The 20638-nt window shown below is 39.6% G+C and overlaps 1 protein-coding gene across 5 annotated transcripts in view; it reads right to left on the bottom strand.

The window, feature by feature from the left end:
- Nucleotides 1-20638, bottom strand: part of LOC134211266 (putative mediator of RNA polymerase II transcription subunit 15) — a 194527-nt gene that overhangs the window by 114350 nt on the left and 59539 nt on the right. For 3 of the 5 annotated variants that reach the window (XM_062687983.1, XM_062687981.1, XM_062687982.1), the window contains one exon: nucleotides 12464-12669. In XM_062687983.1, coding sequence (XP_062543967.1) covers nucleotides 12464-12490 — 27 coding nt within the window. In that variant the 5' untranslated portion in view covers nucleotides 12491-12669. The remainder of the gene's footprint in view (nucleotides 1-12463; nucleotides 12670-20638) is intronic. The other 2 variants (XM_062687984.1, XM_062687985.1) reach the window with 2 other exon arrangements.

The raw sequence follows: 20638 nt of genomic DNA, 5'->3' as shown, positions 1-20638 counted from the left end.
AAGGAAATTTCGTTAACTCGATAAGGTAGATGAAGAGAAGTACACAGATAGAAAAAGTTGTTGAAATTTACACGAAAGTAATGCACATAAAGGAATGCTAAAATGAGCGTAAATTTAAACGATATTATCACCTGAATGTGTGCAATTTGTATTGCATTATGTAACTTTTTATACGAATAAGTGTCATAATGCTATGGAAATTGCATACATTTAGGGCGAACTTGTCGGAAACGATCCATGTACGCCCAGAATAGTGCAATTTTCCACGTCTTTATTATTTATGCGCTGCTTACTTTTCAATATTTTTTTCTGTGTATAGATCGATGATTCACTTAGAAAAGTGATGTAGTCTATGCCAGACCTCCTGTCTATAAAGCAGAAGCTCGTATCCAAAAGTTGAGAAACTAAACAAGGATATGAGAGAACAATCGCAGAAATATGAAGCAGTTTATGATGATGGTAGCACATCTGGATGTCTGGTAGCAAAACTATGAAAAGAAAAACTCTGAAAGCTTCTAAGAGTTTATTTGCAAGAAATTTCAGACGTTTGAAAGAAAAAAGTCTGCAATTCGGAGTAACATTGTTCTTGAAATTACTGAAAACCCGTAAACACTTAAACAGTACTGAACACCCTTAAAGAATCTGGGACGATCATAAGCTTTACTGGTAGATCGTGGCGATGTTTCTGAAGATTATTAAAGGTTGAAATTCCTAAAACTTATTGAAATTGCTTGCAGCCATGCAATATTTCATAAAATTTACAGGAATCCATAATCACTCCTGAAAATTCGTGAAAATGAGGAAGACATGCTTTTTGGAAATGTTCTATAAACACTAGAAATGTAATGATTGTCTTAATAGTCATAGGTAGTTTATAACTTATATGTTCGAAAAAATCTCTTGAAATCCGAGTCGCTGAAATTCCATAAAAGTATTCTATAAGAAAATCCAGTTTTTGTCTCGGAACATGGCCGGGCCTTCACCCCTAACCTATTGCGTTCGACCGAGAATCCTGTCTTAATGTTTCCTATTTAAATTTGGCCAAATCTGGCCGTAAAATCAATAGTCATGGCCAAAACGATGTTTTTATAATACACGAGAAAGGCACAATTACCGCTAGGAACATTAATGATGGATTTTTCTTCCTTTTTCTTCTTTTATTAGCTTCATAACTTCAGAGAGTGTGATTTGTCACATCTCAGTACTCACTTACCATTTTTCAATGCCTATGTTTGTTCGGCTAAATGATTTGACCACGCTCGGGCAAATTTCATGTTCGGCCAAATTACTTGTTTTGGATTCGGTCAAAATGAACTTGTAGACTGTTTAACGCACAAACATATTTTGGTCAATTAGTTTTCGGCCTAGGTACTGGTCGATTAGACCTTTTTGATAACCGTGTAAACTTGGGACTCATTTTTCAGGCACTTATCCTTAACCGATTTGCTTGCAACAAGTTGCATTCGACGCAGAATCCTGCTCCATTGTTTCCTATTGAAAATTGGCCAGGTCAGACTATGGGCTCAGAAGTTATGGCCAAAATACTATTTTTATAACACATAACACACAATTTTGGTTTTTATATTTGAAGCTTACTCCAAAACGGGCTTCCTTTTCACTTTGGCGTTTACATTCAACCAAATTACAGATAGAATCGTTGAATTTGGCAGTAACCTCATTGACATTGGCAATGTCGTAGATGAAGCTTCGTTTCAGTACAGGCAAGTCAGCAAGCAGAAGGCCAAAATCGATGTTGCGCTAATTTAATCTTTTTTATATATTCGCTTCCTGGATGGCATTTTACTGATGACAGACATGTCATACTGTTAATATCCAGTATGGCGATGGTGATGGTGAAGATCAACTGGTAGACAGGTTCAGGAAATCCATCCCACAGTACGTATTTAGTTCCTGTTATAGAGGATGAATCGTCAATGGAAACCGATTCCATTCTAAGCAACACACCAGGGTCGATTGTAATCAATACACACGAATACTTTGTAAGCATCAGATGCTATGTCACAAAGCACACGAACGGTAGCGATGTGCTGGTGCTCATCCATTTGTTGTGCTCATCCATCAACACAGCATTTCGGCAGGAAACGAGTAACTTCTAATATTGCCGTTCTGCTACAGCTTTCAAAATACCACCAAAGCTATGCTTATCGCTAATCATTGTAGTCCGATCGAACCGAAAGAAAAATAAATAGGGGAACGGTTCGGCACTTCATCCCATAGCTTCTTTTTCCATCCCATCAAAAACAAAGCAATGAAAAGGAATTTGGTTTGTGTTTTATTTTTGTGATTTTTTTCACCAGTGAGCACGCGTGTTAGCAAAAAGAAGCGACGAGATTGATGCTGTACTTCTTTTTTGCGATGATATGAATATATGTTCAGTGAGATGGAAAACGGAACAGTTCCCCTAGGTATTGAATATCTGCAGGAAATGGATGCTCTCGTCTATACCACTTTCCATTGAAATAATCACGTCGTAATTACTATTTACAGAAGCCAGGATTATGCCATCCAATTTGGTTTCCAATCTTCTAATATTTTGATATATAAATAACCAACTACTAGTTACGAGGAAACGATCTTGAAAAATCATTATTTTCTCGAATTATTATGGTTAGCGGGGACTCCGGTAGCCTTGCGAGCAGCCGGCGAGATGGATTCTCGGTCTGGTTCCAGGATGTTTTCGGGTTGGTAAGTTCTTCGACACTCTGGGCATAGTGTTTCCATGGTACTTGCCACACAAGATACATACTCATGCAATAGCGGGTATAGAAAAGCTTTCCATTAATAACTGAAGAAATGCTAATAGAATACTAAGTTGTGAAGCAGTTCCAGTTGTAGAGCCATTGAAGAAAAAGATGGTTAGCGTATACATTATAACAACTCAACGTTAAACTTTAACATACATGTTTTTTGTGCCTGAATCCACAATATTTATTACATCCTATTCATCAATATTTCTACAACTTCAATATAATTTGAAATGACTATTATATGCCAATGAGTTTAACTTTTAGACGAAAATCCATAGATATGAATACGAAAATTCCATCGAAATAAATTACAACTTTGTTGCAGCATAATCAATTTCATGCCGCTGATAAATTTGCCTCTTGTTTTTGGTAATGAATTGTAAAAACAATCTCTATAGAATAATAAATTTGTCAGTTCATTCAATATTTTCAAAATGTTTGCATTACCCGCATCTTGTTCAGCAAACCCGGCAAGCGTAGCTTAAAACAAATTATCGATCAATAAGACCCGGCATAGCTGTAAAGCTCCACATCCGGAATCTGATACCGAAACAGCTAAGTAACTAATTCGCGATGCAAACGCGTCGTGGCGTCATGCTGACAAGCAAGCAGCCATCCGCCAATTTATTGATCGTCTCCACAGCACAGTCAGTGGTTACGTGCAAAGTCAATTGTTTCGAAGTTCATCCAGCCATAATTATATATGCGACGTTTCTCACGGTCCGTAACGATACATGATCCATCATCAACACCCTCGTGGGGCAGAAAAGCGCTAAAACTGGAAACTGTTCGTTTCGATCAAACTAATGAATGACTCATAGGTAACTGTTGATTGATGTTGGTAGCAGGGTGCATAACTTAAGATATTGACGTTTGGAATACGACGTTCAGAAACTCATGATCAGATGCATAATGTTTAATATAAAGCTCACCACCTTTGAGCCTACGTTTTCTTCTATAAAACTAATTTTACCTCGTGTCCATAAACTTAAGCTTCATTATGCTAAACGATCATATGTCGAACGGGGTATACCTGCAGCTGCTATATTTCATTAGAAAATTATTTTTATTATTAATTCACCTGTCAGACATTTGAAATGGATCTTCAGTATCAGAAATGGAATGACCTTGTGTAAATCTTCTGCCGGATTCATTTCCTTATGCCATCGCGATCGCTACGCATCTTTGACCACTTGTCAGGTCAGGGTCCTGAACAGTGAATATTCGTCAACATCTGCCGGTGTCCATCCGTTAGCCACTATTTCTATTTCATCAACTTGTTGTATGGCTGTTCGCCACAGTCGTCTCACCGCACCGCTATGTCATTCCTGACTCAACCGTAGACAGTAACAAAATAAATGTTTACGTTTCGGAACTAAGTGGTCGTTAATGAGCGTGCCGAGTGCCGAGTGCGCGGCGCTGCTACCGTTGATGGCTGTGGACTGAACTTGACTGGTTCGTGCCGTGGTGGCGACCTTGATCTTGTACTCGAACGAACTTTATTAACCTGATCGTGAATGTGGCGAGCGTGGCTAAAGAATTTTGAGAAAACGGCGCTTACCAGGTTGGTTTGTTGCAGCATTACGATTTTGTGAGGTAATAAATTTACATATAGTATGGTATTTGATAGTGCTCATTCAATTGAACAACTAATAGGTAACTGAGTGGGATAGTATTTTTTTGCCTTTCTCGTACAACAAAGTTGTACCGAAAGGCTATCATTTCAATCCAAAATCGAACTTTTTATAGAAGTCTCGGAGACCCATGATGTTATATACCAATCGACTCAGCTCGTCGAGCTGAACAAATGTCTGTCTGTCCGTGTATGTGTGTGTGTGTGTGGATGTGTGTGTGTGCACACGAAAACCGAAAAACATTAGTCACTTTTTCATATAGTAATTCTTAACCGATTTTTTCGCCTAGTTTATCACTATTGAATTTTGTTGCGTTTTAAAGTTATTAAGAAAATGGAATCGAACTATGTAAGCCCCATATAAGGTTGGTGTCTTGGCTAAATGCGAGAAAGGCAGTGTCACCACTCGGTGAATTAAGTTGGGTTTTATTGGTTGAGGTTGAATACGACATTGGCAAGGTGCGACGGTTATTGGCAACCTTAACAATATTTGCGTATTCCAGAAAATATACACAACTTATGAACATAATGTAGGTCCAATCACACAATTTTGAGTATAAGCTTCAATTTGAATAGGTTATTTTTTTTTGTAACAGTAGAAATATTTCAGGAGTTATTAACCGAAACAAATGTGCAGATCTACTGTGTGCAGTGACGGTCACATTATCGGCGGCAATGGCAACATTATGAAGTCACTTTGCCCCGCCCCTTTTGCATTTATCGGCGATGGCGGCGGCGGCGTGAACCGGCGTAGGATCTTTTAACGAAAATTTATCTTCACGTGGTGTTAGCCAAAATTTTGGGATTCAAGCGGTTTTTAAGCGTTTTTTAAAAAGCACGTGGAATACATGAGGACCGCCAAAAACCTATTCCAATTAAATTAAATTCTTACGCGAATTTTGAGATTCATGTGGTTCGAATCACCAGCGTAAAAATCGACTTAAGTGCATTTAAATTGCGATATTTCATAATAGTCAACAAATCATACAGCACCTTATTATGTTCTCGATAAATCCTGGCGAAAATATTGCCTATTTCCGGCAATTCTGGCTGAGATTTAAGACATCGTTACCGATACTTTTACTCAATGGGAGGTGGGGGGTGGTTAATTTAAGGAAGGATTTCCATTGGAGAAATTTATGTAGGGGGAAAGACGGTTTTGGCAGGTTTTGTTCTATTATTGGCAGAGGGGTTTTTGTCGTCCAAATTTTATGAAATTTGGCCACAATATTCTTTGATATGCAAAGAATGCTGAGAACAAATTTGAGTCTAGTCAGTCATAAAAAAACCCCTGCCAATAATAGAACAAAACCTGCCAAAGCCGTCATTCCCCCTACAATACCAGGAAAAAGTTGGAGGACTTTCGGAAGGATTTTCTGTATTTTTTTTTGTGAGAATTGCCGGTGTTCAAGTATACACACCTTAACAAAGATTCGTAATTCGGTAATTCATGTTATTGAAAATATCAGTGATCTGAAAAATTACGGATGATTCGGTAATTATGCGCTGTAACCGTTCGGGGAATGTTCTCGAGGATTGCTAAAACGGTGGCTTAAGCGCCACTCTCTACGAGAGACCACCGGTCGTGTTTGGTTTGCCCGACTTTTGGAGACCTTTTCGCTCAGGGAAACTTCTCGAACGGTTCGCGGAATAATGTTCAATTTCGTAACGCATGCACTGTTTCTGACTCTCTCTTAACGAAACGAAACTTAGGGAACGTAGAAGGAGTGTTCACTCATTCGAGCAATAACGAAACGTAGTTTAATTTAGTGAGAGTGTTTATTATAGTTCAGGCATTAAACGTACTGAAATCCAACCAAGCATAAAACAATATTCAATCAAAACACTATATTTTAGATCATTCATTCGCATTGGACGCGTATTTAACGTACGGAATGGAAAAGAGCAAACATGGCCATGTAATAAAAAGCTCTTCACGTACCTGCGCAGGATTTTGATGACTCGGTGCTGGCGGGAACGATGAGGCTATCGTTGTCTCGATGATGGCGACGATTACTTCGAAGATGGCAGTAACACGATGGCGGTCACCGGCGTGTCCGTACTGCGATTTGGCGCGCAGCGATGGAGATGACCCGTGTGCGATATGGCCGAACTAACGGTGCGGAGAGAGTGGCGGCTGGAACGGAAGCTTCGGATTTCGATCGGAGTGTTGTGGCACTTGGCCTGATTTTCCCTGGGACGATCGGCTCCGCCAAATAGAGGCACACGTACCCAAGCAACCCGGCTTCGCGTACTTATCCGGTTCACCGAGCGGGGAGTGGTACGTCCTTTATCCTTTGGTTAGGATCGAGGTTCGTGGCGTGCAATTGACGACACGCGGAAAGACGAACCTACACTCTCTACAACACTGGTCCGAAAATGTAACGTAAAGGACCATTCCGTCGGCAATTAACGACGTGGAAAATTCGCTACGATTGACTTAGCGACCTCACTCACCTCCGTTTGGCTACCTACTTGAGGCGGGCCTTCGCTTGGCACACGGGTCGGACGGTCCTCGGACGGTCAACGGACGAAGTCGTGGTGGAATACCACGAACGGAATCTCGATGAGATGATGAATGCCACCGATTAGCGACAGAAAATCCAGCCGTACGAAAAAAACGCAGGGCGCTGCGTGTCCAACACGAAATCACATTAAATTTAAGGAATTGCTCAACATTATTAGATTTAATTACCTTTTTTCGTACTAATTCACTTTAATAAAGTTATCTGAGCAGAAAACGCAATCGATTCGACCTCGGTCCACTAAACTAGGAAGAAAACACAGAACATTTAACACCACTTATTTTTTTAAAACTCACTCACTAATTTTACCTTCAAATTAAACTAAAATTACTCAAGCAAAATCTTAAACTTTCAAGAACTGAACGTAAGTATTTTATTCGCGCACTTCTGCTCTCCAGCCGATTCGTAGACGAAATGAGCGAGTCTGAGTCGTACTTGCGCCAAGAAATTTTGAATCTTTTGAAATCATTTTACTATTCAACTATTCAAATCTGAGCTATCATTCAATTTGATTGTAAAGCATATTCAAATCAAAATTGCGCCAACCGATTGGCATGGCGATCGGAGGCATGGCGCCTGTTTGCCGCCTATTTGCAGCTCACATGCGTGCCATAATGAGTTGAGCTTTTATAACAAATACTATAAACTTGAAATTGATACAAGAACGAACAGATTTTACGAACGCAAACGAAACACGACACACGATCATAAATTAAAACAAAATTCAAAATTTATTTTTGTTTTATCGGTTCTAAACGAATATTTTTATTTAAATTTTAATCGAAATAAACGTAAAACGTTACAGCGCAAGTTAATTGTTAAATAACTGAATTTCGATGATTTTTTAAATATTTACAGAAACCAGCGAAAAATATCACCGAAGAAAATGAAAGAGAGCTGTATCACCTATTTCGGTGATACTGAAACATCGGTAAACGCAAACAAGGTCAAAATATCATGCAGGGAACTGGAATTGAATGAGTAAGTATTTCCTAATGAACTTCGAAGTCCCGCAGTCAATGACATTTTACTTACTTACTTATGAATCCTGTACACCTCCGGTGGTGCAAAGGGCCGACTTGAAAGATCTCCATCCTGAGTCAATGATATTGTCTTCTCAAAACTACCTGAATTACCAGAGAGAAGGAATTCCTGGAGAACCTTCTGAAGAAATTCCGAGGACTTCCTGGAGAAGTTTCCCGAATAATTCCTGGTAGAACTTTCAAACTAATTATTGGAAGAACTTGGGGAGGAATTTCAGAAGAAATTCTTAAAGAACCTTCCTGAGGAATTGCTGGAGAAATTCGGATGGATTATTTTGGGAACTCCGGGGATAACTTTTAGAGAAATTTTTAAGCAATTCTTGAAGGAACTTCCGGAGGAATTCTTGAATGAATTTCCAGAGCAATTCCTGGAGGAACTTCCGGAGGAATTCCTGGAGGAACTTCCGGAGGAATTCCTGGAGCAACTTCCGGAGGAATTCCTGGAGCAACTTCCGGAGGAATTCCTGGCGGAACTTCCGGAGGAATTCCTGGAGGAACTTCCGGAGGAATTCCTGGAGGAACTTCCGGAGGAATTCCTGGAGGAACTTCCGGAGGAATTCCTGGAGGAACTTTCGGAGGAATTCCTGGAGGAACTTTCGGAGGAATTCCTGGAGGAACTTCCGGAGGAATTCGTGGAGGAACTTCCGGAGGAATTCCTGGAGGAACTTCCGGAGGAATTCCTGGAGCAACTTCCGGAGGAATTCCTGGAGCAACTTCCGGAGGAATTCCTGGAGCAACTTCCGGAGGAATTCCTGGAGGAACTTCCGGAGGAATTCCTGGAGGAACTTCCGGAGGAATTCCTGGAGGAACTTCCGAAGGAATTCCTGGAGGAACTTCCGGAGGAATTCCTGGAGGAACTTCCGGAGGAATTCCTGGAGGAACTTCCGGAGGAATTCCTGGAGGAACTTCCGGAGGAATTCCTGGAGGAACTTCCGGAGGAATTCCTGGAGGAACTTCCGGAGGAATTCCTGGAGGAACTTCCGGAGGAATTCCTGGAGGAACTTCCGGAGGAATTCCTGTCGGAACTTTCGGAGGAATTCGTTGAGGAACTTCTGAAAAAAAAAAACAGAAAAATTTTGATCACCTGTCATAAGACGAGTTTATACAATCCCATTGAATTCCACCACTTAATTGTATTTTGACAGATACGTATTTCGACCCCGGCCTTACTTTTGAGGTCGAAATACGTATCTGTCAAGATACAATTAAGTGGTGGAATTCAATGGGATTGTATAAACTCGTCTTATGACAGGTGAAAACATTCCACTAAAAAGCTCAAAATAATTTTCTTATCAAAATTTTGATGCTTGAAACTAGTTTACGCTGACGCGCCGCCGTCGCCAATCACCAACGGCGTGACGCCGTACGCCGCCGCCGCTAGCTGAAAATGATCTATCACGCCGCCGCCGGTAAAATTTTAATCAGTGCACAGGTCTACAGCCATTAATACACTATTTTTTGGAGATGGCTTAGGGTAAGGGAGGTATTTTTGACCACCAGTTCGACGGCTCATATTTTGGACCACTGAGTGCAAATTCCTCTTGATGGTCCAAAATACATCCTTTACCCTATTACGTCACTTTTCAGGTTATGGCGACGCTCGAAATCTTCTTCAATGCTGGAGTGGATGCGTTCTGTAAAACTTTATTCGATTCGTTCCTCTGCTTCTTAGGTGTCTGCTGGACTATAGGGCACTGCACGGAAAAATATCTTTCTTTTTCGTTCTTCATTAATTTTGACTTTTACTGGCCTTGTTGTTTTCTAATTTCTATGCAGCGAGAAACAGACAAAGCAGTCCGTGCAGTGACCAATATACCAGATCAGTCTTTCTATGCCATGTCATGCCGCGAAAAGTCTCGTTCTGCCAAATTTTATTCCGCTAATTGTTTGACCCCGAAAATGAATTCGACGGAGGAGGTATGGAGGTATAATGTCATACATGAAACCAAACTAATTAATCATCTTCAGCGCCGTAGTATGTGGTTGGCCAGGTTGGCCCCAGCCATGGGCACCAAGCCTAAGGGGGGCGCCAAAATCCAGAGTCTCATCAAGGTTTTTGCAATTGAATACCACTTTGATTCAGCATCACTGACTTTTTTTTATCATTCATCTGATGGCAACGGAAGAGAAAAATAGAAAGGAACAGGAAATATAAATGAAAATAAAATATAAATGAGAACTTCATATGCCAAAGGCGAAACACAGAGTAGACTGTAAAAAACCCAACTTAATTCAGCGAGTAGTGATACTGCCTTTCCCGCATTTAGCCAAGACTCTTCTTCGTTGGCATTATATCCTCAACTGAGACATTGCCGCCTCGCAGCTTAGTGTTCATTAAGCACTTCCACAGTTATTAACAGCGAGGTTTCTAAGCCAAGTTATCATTTCTGCATTTGTATATCGTGAGGCTAAGACGATGATACTTTTATGCCCAGGAGAGTCGAGACAATTTCCAATCCAAAAATTGCCTAGACCGGCACCGGGAATCGAACCCAGCCACCCTCAGCATGGTATTGCTTTGTAGCCACGCGTCTTACCGCACGGCTAAGGAGGGCCCTAAAAAAAGCCAAGACACCAACCTTATATGGTGCTAATGTGGTTCGATGTAACATTTTCTTTATAACTTTCAAACGCAACGGTCGATCGTTATCAATTCAATAACCATAACGATCGCATTTGATCCAGTGACATTTCATTCATTTAAACCAGACACTTGTAAAATGGTGAAAGCCGTTGAACATTCGATAATATTTTGAATTCGATTTTTTCTTTTGCGTCTATATAATCTCGCAAAGCTTTAAACGAGGCACTTAACTTAAGACACGCTGAATATGAGAATAAGTCCGGAATTGTTTTGTTTTCTTGATACGATCTGGTCCAATCGATATTATTCCTACCTTCTACCAATTATCTCCAAAGTTGAGTTTGATTTTAAAGTGCAGTAGTTCTTTCAAACCACCGACCTAGGGCTAATGGCGATTCCGAAGGTCATACGATCCACTCCCAAGTAGGGTTCTTCTTGATGCGACTACATCTGATCCACTTGTGTGTAAATTCACAACAAGGATATTTGATTTTTTATTTTGTCACACGCACTACTTGATCTCTTTTTTATTATTTGTGTAGGTTTAATTAATCTTTCGGAAAGCTGTTAAAACCTAAAAAAATGATTTTTAGATATATTCTTGCCTTTTTATTAATCCTTACTTTCTACCTATTGAAACATACGTAGGTTATAGAAGCTTAAGGAATTCATAAAACAAACATTTATCAAATCCACCACGCAAAAATTTAAAAAATATCCCAGCTGTTATCATGCTATTTGTTTTGAAAATGCATGAAAGTAAGGTGCGCCCAATAACAGTTTCGCCAAAGGCGTTGGGAGTCCACGCTACGGCTCTGATTATCTTAAACTATTTAATTATATTACTGTTAGCTTTCTAGAAAACAAATATATTTACAATAAAAATGACACCAGGATTTAGTGTATGTTTATCCTAAGATATACACATGTATAATAAATAATAGAAATGGTTATAACTAGTTCAGTTTGATGTGTGCTTCCAGGTTTTTCTAAGGTTTAATTGCTACTCTTATGTCATGGTTTTAGATGACATTTCTCGCCGTAATTCAGGTCATGGCTTTATTTACCGGTGGCGTTATTTATACGGGCCTTTATGCGGGTAGCAGTAGAAGCAACAATTATTCATTTATGCCAAATAAATTCGTTTGAAAAATTAACTTTTTATCTAACGACAACCGTGCATAATTGGAAATCTTGTTCTTGGCACAGGAGTGCCCCACAAATAACTTCAACCTCTAACGTTATCAACTAACCTAGGACTTAATAAAGTTGCACGAGTCACTTTTATTTTTGCTGCCGGGCATTTATTATCGTTTCGGTAGCGGTACAGACACTACCCACAGAAAAACTGGAAAAAGCTGCTGCGTTTATAATGACATGTATCAAACGAGACGGTTATTAAAAGGTGTGACCAAATTATAATCACATGCTAATTGGGCTGTGCTTCCGAAAACAGGTGATTACGATAATCTTAATCTGAAGAACAGATTGATAGCATCTACCGTTTTTGATTGATGTGATGTTGATAGCGAGTAATTACACAGCGATTAATATTTGGCTAAATTGGTGCGGCATGGAGAGCTGAGATAGATTTGGTATTAATAATAAGGAGAAAATAACTCAATTATATCTCAGACGAAATAATTGCTTAAATTGTAGCAACATACTAATTCACAACTAGTGCTCTGGTTCAATGCTCATAGCTCAAAGTATCATTTTCCAATTATTGAGTAATTGGATTTAAAAATCAACAGCTAAACGAACGCCGTTGGGCAACTTTTTTTTTATTAAAACGGCGTTTACAATCAATCAAATCAGTTCGCTTTATTCGCGGTACTTCGAAGTCTATTGAAACAGCGAAACGAATTCATCGCCAAAATAAAGTTATTGGCTTGCCGCCGGTCACTTACCGAAATGTTATGTATCACTTTTGCCATGGTCGATCACCGGGTGAGTGTGTGAAAAATTTATTGGATGATGCAGAACTACAGCTTCACTGTTGATGTGCGTTGAAGAAATGATGAGGAAAAATGGAAATTAAATCACTGAAACAGGCTTCACTTTTTCTTCACTAAATGGAACACTTTTTAAACACATTCATTCACAAAACGGATACCTGAAAGAGAGAAAGAATTTTACAATAAATAAAATTTTATAATGATTATAGTTTGATTAGGATAGTTTTGTTGAGGCACCACTGATAAGCATTTGAAATAACTTAAGAACTTTCCAAAGCCTCACTAAATAACCAACGCTGGACTCAAATATGTTGCAAGTGGTCGCTCGATTGTTCATATAATATTGCTTTCATAGTTCTTATTCAGAGCATTTGTGGAATTTTTTTGTAGATTTTTTTTTTGTTTGACAAATGTTGATGAGGCCGTTTTAGCCTAGAGTTCAGACTTCAGATGACCATCTATGTACAAAGCAAGACCATGCCGAGAGTCACTGAGGGTGCTTTCCGGTCCGGTATGTTTAGGAAATTTTGGATTTAAAAATTGTCTCGACTTCCATGAGCATGCCATCGTGCTAGCTTCATTACGAATGCAAAACGATAACTTGGCTTAAAAACCTCACAGCTTAATTAACACGAGACGGCAATGTCCCAGATGAATGGTGAAATATCAACAAAGAAAAAAAAACTTTTGTTTTGATTGTTCTGTTTATTATAAGGGATTCCTTGAATTTATTAAAAATAATGAATAACAAGATAGGATCAATGTCTTTTCTCCAAGGGTTTGGTGGAATCTCCAAATGGGTGAAGAATTCAATACCAAATTTTCAAAACGACTTATCTGCTTTTGTAAACAAAGATTAAAACGTCGATTTGACGAATCTGATAGCACTCCCACGCAAACCAACACCATCAACACGTAGGTGAAGGCTTCTGCTATCTGTTGATGGTGTTGGTTTGCGTGGGAGTGCTATCAGATTCGTCAAATCGACGTTTTAATCTTTGTTTACAAAAGCAGATAAGTCGTTTTGAAAATTTGTTATTGAATTGCTGCATTCCATTAACACACGTAATAGTCATCATTCACGTCACGTGTTAACTATCTGCGAAAACCCAGCATCCATGAATGAAAACAAAAGTGAAGAAATGTGTACATTGCAAAATTGCCTTTCTTGGTCGGTGCGGCCAGAGCCGACGTCCAACCCCGCGTCGGCATCTTTTCTTGGTCCAGTCCACCGAATTGATAGCACAGAAGGCAATTATTTAGTTACACCAGCAAAGAGCAGACAGATTCACTTTCAGTTGCAATAATTTTCAATTACCTATGCCTACTTCTGCTGTCTCGAGTACCCACTCAACACTCTCCAGGCAGGGTTAAAAACAGTGCGAAGTAAGAAATGGGCCAGTCGGTGGAGATACCGGCTTGAAAGAAAGCATTGGAAGCTAACTCGTTAAGCACCGCTATCATCGTGGTGAGCTCGCTGGGCACCGTTTTTCTCACTCTTTTTTTAACTTTAGTATTTTGCCTTCAACTGCTCCACTCGCAAACGTGTTTAGTGTTTGGATGCTTGGAATACCGCTATACATTCGTGCATAATTTATTGCGACCACGCCACGACCTGCCTTAACGAGCAGTGAGCAGCCAGTGAGCATTTTTCTGGGAAATCAATGATTGGAGACGGTTAGTCGATCGGTTCGCGCAGTGGCTGCTTGCCGACCAGAAACTGAACGGGGCTATTACAAACACCAAAACAAAATCGAGTAGATGTACCAGTCGTGACTCTAACACCAATTGTCGCATCAATGCATTATGTGCAAAACTACGCATCAAATCACTTCAAAACATATTCAGAACAGTAGACCACATTCATTCGATACTGTATCATCTTTAATCTCCTCCGAAATAAAAAAAATAAAAAAAGACAGGAGCACCGTCTTCGACCAGAGGTCGTACAGACTGAACAGTTAACACCTAGCATTAGACAACGGACACATAACACCCAGTAGACCAGTGGAGAATTTTTCGAACATGAAAAGTTTCCTCCTTACCGGGGCGGGAATCGAACCCACACTCCATAGCACATGCGTCTAGACGATTGACGTCGCTAACCGCAAGGCAAAACCCAACTTATTTTTTTTTTTAACTATTGCATTTATTTTACAGGCTTTACAGGCGTTTAACGGAGGCGAGATTCTTTATGATATTTACAATTGATATCATTACTATTTACAGTTAGTAAGAGGCAAGGGACAGATTGCGTAATTTGAGGACGGACGGGGTTGGGATTTAGGTTTACGGTACAGGCCGGACTCGATTATCCGGAGTTTTGAAAAAAAATTCACTCCGGATAATCGAACCCTCCGGATAATCGAGCCATTTGTTTGTTGTTGATAAAAATTTAACTTTTGCTCAAATAATCTTTATCCTAGTTAAATATAATCTAATAAAATATCCCGTTGGTCCGTTCATGGGTTCTGACTACCGTTAGAGGTCAGCGCCGATCCAAAAATCGTCAGCGGTGGCGTTTGTCATAATTTTGGTCGGCGAAGGCTTGGCGATTTATTTATTACGTTCGTAACGTAAAGTTTTTTTCCCAGGATATTTTTAATACATTAACGAGAGAATCTTTTTATTTCGCCGGAAAAATCTTATGAACTGTCCCAAATGTTTTTCGTACTTTCAACAGGAAATTCTCTAAAGTTTTCACCGGAATTTCTATGAAATTTTCACGGGAAATTGTTTAGAAGTTTCCACTAAACAGAATTTCCTTGTGATTTTTGTTAAGTTTCACAAAAACTGTTTCCAACGGAATTTCAACTGGATTTTTTCTCGGAATTTCTTTGGATTTCTACGTGAATTTTTTTATGTTGTCCATTATTAATTTTTATTACGTTCGTATAACTTAGTAATTTTGGTTGAAAATCATCCGGTGGAAAGTTGAAAGTCGAATACCACTTGGGCGAATAATACGTTAAGCCGAGAGCTATCTAGCCGAATTCCATTTGTTCGATACGGTTATTATGTGGAAAACAATTTGACGGTACGACCAAACTAGTCATTTGGCTGGAAAAGCCATATGATCTAACAGGTCGTTTTGTCGAATAGGCCTTGTCGTCGAAAATTCCCATTTGACCGAAATGATAGTTTGGCATTAAGGGCAATTTGGCCGAAAGTGTTGTTCGGCTGATCGGATTATATGGCGAAAACGTCGACCCGATCGGCCAAACGCCCGTACGTCGCTTTCAGCCAAATGACAGTTTTGGCCAAACCGTTTTCGACCTTATGTCACCTCGTCCGACCGAGCAAAATTTTCGGTAAAACGATTTTTTTCGGCAGCTCGGGCAAACAACACTTTCGGCCATATGTTCATTTCGGCCAAATGGGCCTTTTATGCCAAACGACCATCTAGGTCTTTTTGGCTAAATGACCTATTCAATTAGACAACTTTTCAGCCAAATGACCTGTTCAGCCGAACGACATTATCGGTCTGTTTCGACCAAATGCCAGTCGAGTTTCAGATTAATGACATATTCGGCCAAACAACAAACGGCCCAAATTCTGTGGATTTCAACAGGAAGTCCTTTGAAATTTCCGCAGGTAATTCTTTGAGATTCCCAAAGGAAATTCTTTATAATTTGCCCGGGAAATTTCAGGAATTTGCACCTGGTGAGCTTCCGGGCCGTGTGGTTAGTGAGTGGCGTCAGTCGTCTAAGCGTATTTGCAAGCCATGGAGTGTGAGTTCGATTCCCGCCCTAGTAAGGAGAAAACATTTCGTGAAGCGGAAAACGCTCCGCTGGTTCACTGGGTGCTGTGTGAATGTCCTGTCCGTTGTCTAATGCTAAGTGTTAAGTATTCAGTCTGTGCGACCTCTGGTCAAAGACGGTTATCCTGTCTTCCTTTCTTTTAAATTCTACAAAAAGATCTTCCAAATTTTTGGAGAAATTTTCGAGATATCGAAGGAAATTCATCAGAATTTTCCATGAAAGTTCTTAGTTTTACGAAAAGCTTTTTCGATTTTTCAACGAAAAATTGTATGGAATTTTCAAGAAAAAAAAGGCATTTTTCACGAGAAATCCTCTGGAGTTTCAACGGTATTGCCATAAACTGTCGGCGGCGACGGCGCATACCTCTTTCCACCGTGTGAAGGATAAAAAAAAAGAAAACTTCTAAATTTTATCGTTAAGCATCAAGATTTTTCAGATGCACTTGATGTTGTGGCTTATACATGTCATGGCCTTTCGAAAATTCCGGAACGTCCATGAAATAAAACAAAAAACAATGAATTTCATCGTATAGGGTAAAACGACCTATTATGGAGAGGTTAAGCACCGTGTCAAAACAAAATTGATTTCAAAAATTCTTCAAAAATTACCTGTTGGTCGATTCACACATTGTAGTAGTTGAATAGGATGCTGGTTAACTATAATTTCGTAAATATTACGTCAATTGTGCCGAACTTATGTTGTTTTGTTTTTATCACAATAAAAACAAACTACCGCAATAATAGGACGCAGTTGCCTATCGTTGCGATATTTTTTGAAGGTCAGTCCTATTGTTGCGGTATTGCATGTAATTCTTATGGGGAGCGATACCGCAACAATAGGACCTTAGCACTACCGCAATAATAGGCTCAAAAGATGCAAATTTGTTTAAGAAAAATGTTTATTTTTCATCATTTTGAACGGAATTTTATCAAACAAAAGCAGTTCTAGTCGTTAATCCGAAGAGTTTTAGCGTACCCATAATTGTTTTGAATGCTATTATATCCAGAATAGACTACTTCAACACTACCTCAACATTAGGACATACCACAACGATAGGACGTTTTACCCTAGCACCATTTGACATTCGAACATCGGTATTTATTTCATTTGATTTATTCAAACTAGGGCCTCTGCAATACATAAAATTCATCTACATTTAGCTCGGTCTGTAGTTGCACGTCGCCAACTTTGTAGTCCACTTAGAGACCTCAAATCGATCCACCTTGCTCTCTGCGCACCTCGCCTTCTAGTCCCCTGCGGATCCCTATCAGGAACCATATTCACCGGGTCATTGCCCGACATTCCTCCTGTCCCCCCTATGACACAATTTTTATATGAAGTATCTAAAAAATGTGTATGAATTGTCACACTTCAGGAAACCCCCTCCCCTCTAAGCGTTACGTAATTTACGGTTGTTCCCTAAACACAAGGATTATTTAAGCGTCATTCGTTGCTACTATGGATATAGAACTAATGTTTTATTCCATACATGGACCACCATTAGTGAAATAATTATGTTTTCATATAAAGATTGAGGCTGTTCACACATTACGCAAAGCTGGAAGGATAAGGAAAGGGTCAGGCCGTGCCTTACGATTCATACAAAGCAATTAAACCTTCCATATAAAAAGCGTCACGAAGGGGAGGATGGAGGTCCAAAATCTTCAAATTTGGCGTTACGTTATTTGTGAATGAATCCATTCCGGATATTCCGAAGGACAATTTGGTGGCACGAATCACAATGTCAAATATCGGTCAAATATCATTAAATGACCAATTATGAATGTTCTTGATTTCCGTTCCCTTAGGGTTCTTTCACAAAATCCGTAACGTTGAATTTGATAATTTTGTTACCCCACCCTCCCACTCGTAACTTATGGAAGGTTTATTTTTTTACGCTTGGTTTGACTTCCTTATTTCCCCTAAAACGTTACGTAATTTGTGAACAGTACCTTAGGGAAGATCCATTAATTACGTAACGCAAAGGTTGGCCAACCCCCTTTCCCCTATGTCACACTTTTTGTATGAATCATTGCAAATTTTTGTATGGATTGTCCCACTTTGGGCAACACTCCCTCCCCCCTCTAAGCGTTACGTAATTTATGGATGCTTCTTTAAGAAAGCGAGAAAGTCACTATCATGTCTTGAACATATTGGATACGTTACGGATACACAAAGATAAGATTTCTATTTTTCTAAGATGGGTAAAAATATTACTCCGGATAATCGAGCCATTTTCTCCGGTTAATCGAGCCTCCGGATAATCGAGTCTGGCCTGTATTTCAGCTGCTCATCCGGATATTTGACTTTTTGACTGCTGATGCGTAGCGTTGTGCTCGAGTTATCGTTCCCAACTTAAATCACCTAATAGTGTTACGGCCTTTCCTGCATTTAACCAAGACACGAACCTTCTATTGCGCTAATATGGGTCGATAAACGGTTTCCTTCATAACTTTTAAACGCATCGGTCGATCGTTACCAAATTTAATAGTGACCAACTAGGCTTTGTTGTTGCGAGAAATCCGGTTAAGGTTAACTATATGAAAAGTAGTCTAAGCTTCTATAAAAAGTTCATCTTCGGAGTGAAATGACAACTTTGTTGTACGAGAAACGCAAAATCCATTTTGTTTATTTTTTGTTCTTTGCGCCAATTGCTTTGCGCCAATGGCCAAAAACTTAAGAAATCAATGGGATTTATCATAATAGGGACCAAAATTAAGAATAGTGCCAAAATTGGGACATGTGTTCCTATTATGGATAAAGCGATTTAGAGTATAAATATGAAATCTAATGCGGTTTTCATATTTTTTATCTTCTTAGTGCAATTTTGAAAACCCCACACATAAATAGACTTTCTCAGAAATCCTTCCTCTTTTGTATCTTGGAATGCGCAATCGTTATGAAATTCAATAGTGATCAACTACGCTTTATTCTCTGTCGAATGTAACTTGTTGTGAGAGACTCGGTTTAGAATTACTATGTGAAAAAATTACTTATGTTTTTTATGGCACATGTGCACGCACACACACATACACACAGACAGACAGACATTTACTCAGTTCGTCGAGCTGAGTCGATTGGTATATAACTTTATGGGTTACTGAGGCTTCTATCAAGGCAAAACGTTCACCAACTAACGTAGAAGGCACAGTTGAGCTGGCACATTACATCTGACAAGTGATACAATTTTTTGTGCAAGACTCGTGGTACCAAATGTGGCACTTGTTGCATTTTTGCCAATCATGCCCATCTCCTGAAGCGCTGAAGCTAATTCCGCAAGTATCACATCTGCATCTTGTGCATCTTGAACAAACTGATTTTCCTTTGGACGTCGTGGTATGGGTTTGCATTGAGGGAGTTTCTTAGAATTTTTTTCCGATGCCTTCAACTGATTTACTTCTTTGGCAACCTGCAAAGTCTTTAGTGCATTCCTGTATGGCAGTGATCCCCAAAGTGCGGCCCTCCAAGTCTTTTCCTGCGGCCCGCGAAGGATTTCAGATAATACACTACATGTAACCCATTGTTAGGTGTTATATGTCAAGAGAAGCTTTTCATTGTGCCTATTTTTTCGTTGCATTCGGGTATTCCGTTTAGATTGCACCATTGTTGATATATGAAGCATGAATCGTGTTATTATCATGATTAATTAAATTGATCACTACATCAATATTATGTAGGCCAAGCCCAACAGCAAACATACTTCGTTGTTATTGCCCCGGGCTATAAAAATAGCAAATGTTTTGCCTTTCTCGTACAACTAAGTTGTACCGAAAGGCTATCATTTCACTCCAAATTCGAACTTTTGATAGAAGTCCCGGAGACCCATAGTGTTATATACCATTCGACTCAGCTCGATGAGCTGAACAAATGTCTGTCTGTCCGTGTGTGCGTGTGTGTGTGTATGTGTGTGCGTGTGTGTGTGCACAAAATGCCATAAAAAACATTAGATTTCCTGCCATGATGCGTCTCCGAATTTCTCTGCTGGTATCGTTATCGGCAGTCACCAGTGAGCCCAAGTCCACGTCAACCACCTCGATTTCGTCACCACCGATAGAAACTCATGGTGGGTGGCTTACATTGACCTCTCTTGAGCCTCTTCCTATCATGTACTTCGTCTTCGACGTGTTGATGACTAGTCCAATCCGTTTAGCTTCGCTTTTCAGTCTGATGTAGGCTTCCTCCATCCTATCAAAGTTACGTGCCATGATATCAATGTCTTTTTAATCTATTGCATTTATTTGACAGGTGTATAACACTTAACGGAGACTCTTTATGATATTTAAAAACTGTATCATTATTATTAACAGTTAGTAAAGGGGAAAGGGACATTGACCAAGATACTCGTGGTGACTCAAGGTTAGATTAC

The sequence above is a fragment of the Armigeres subalbatus genome, chromosome 2, assembly GCF_024139115.2.
Source record: "Armigeres subalbatus isolate Guangzhou_Male chromosome 2, GZ_Asu_2, whole genome shotgun sequence".
Classification (NCBI taxonomy): Eukaryota; Metazoa; Arthropoda; class Insecta; order Diptera; family Culicidae; genus Armigeres; species Armigeres subalbatus.
The sequence above is the reverse complement of the archived record's forward strand: the minus strand, read 5'-3'. Positions and strand labels throughout refer to the sequence as shown.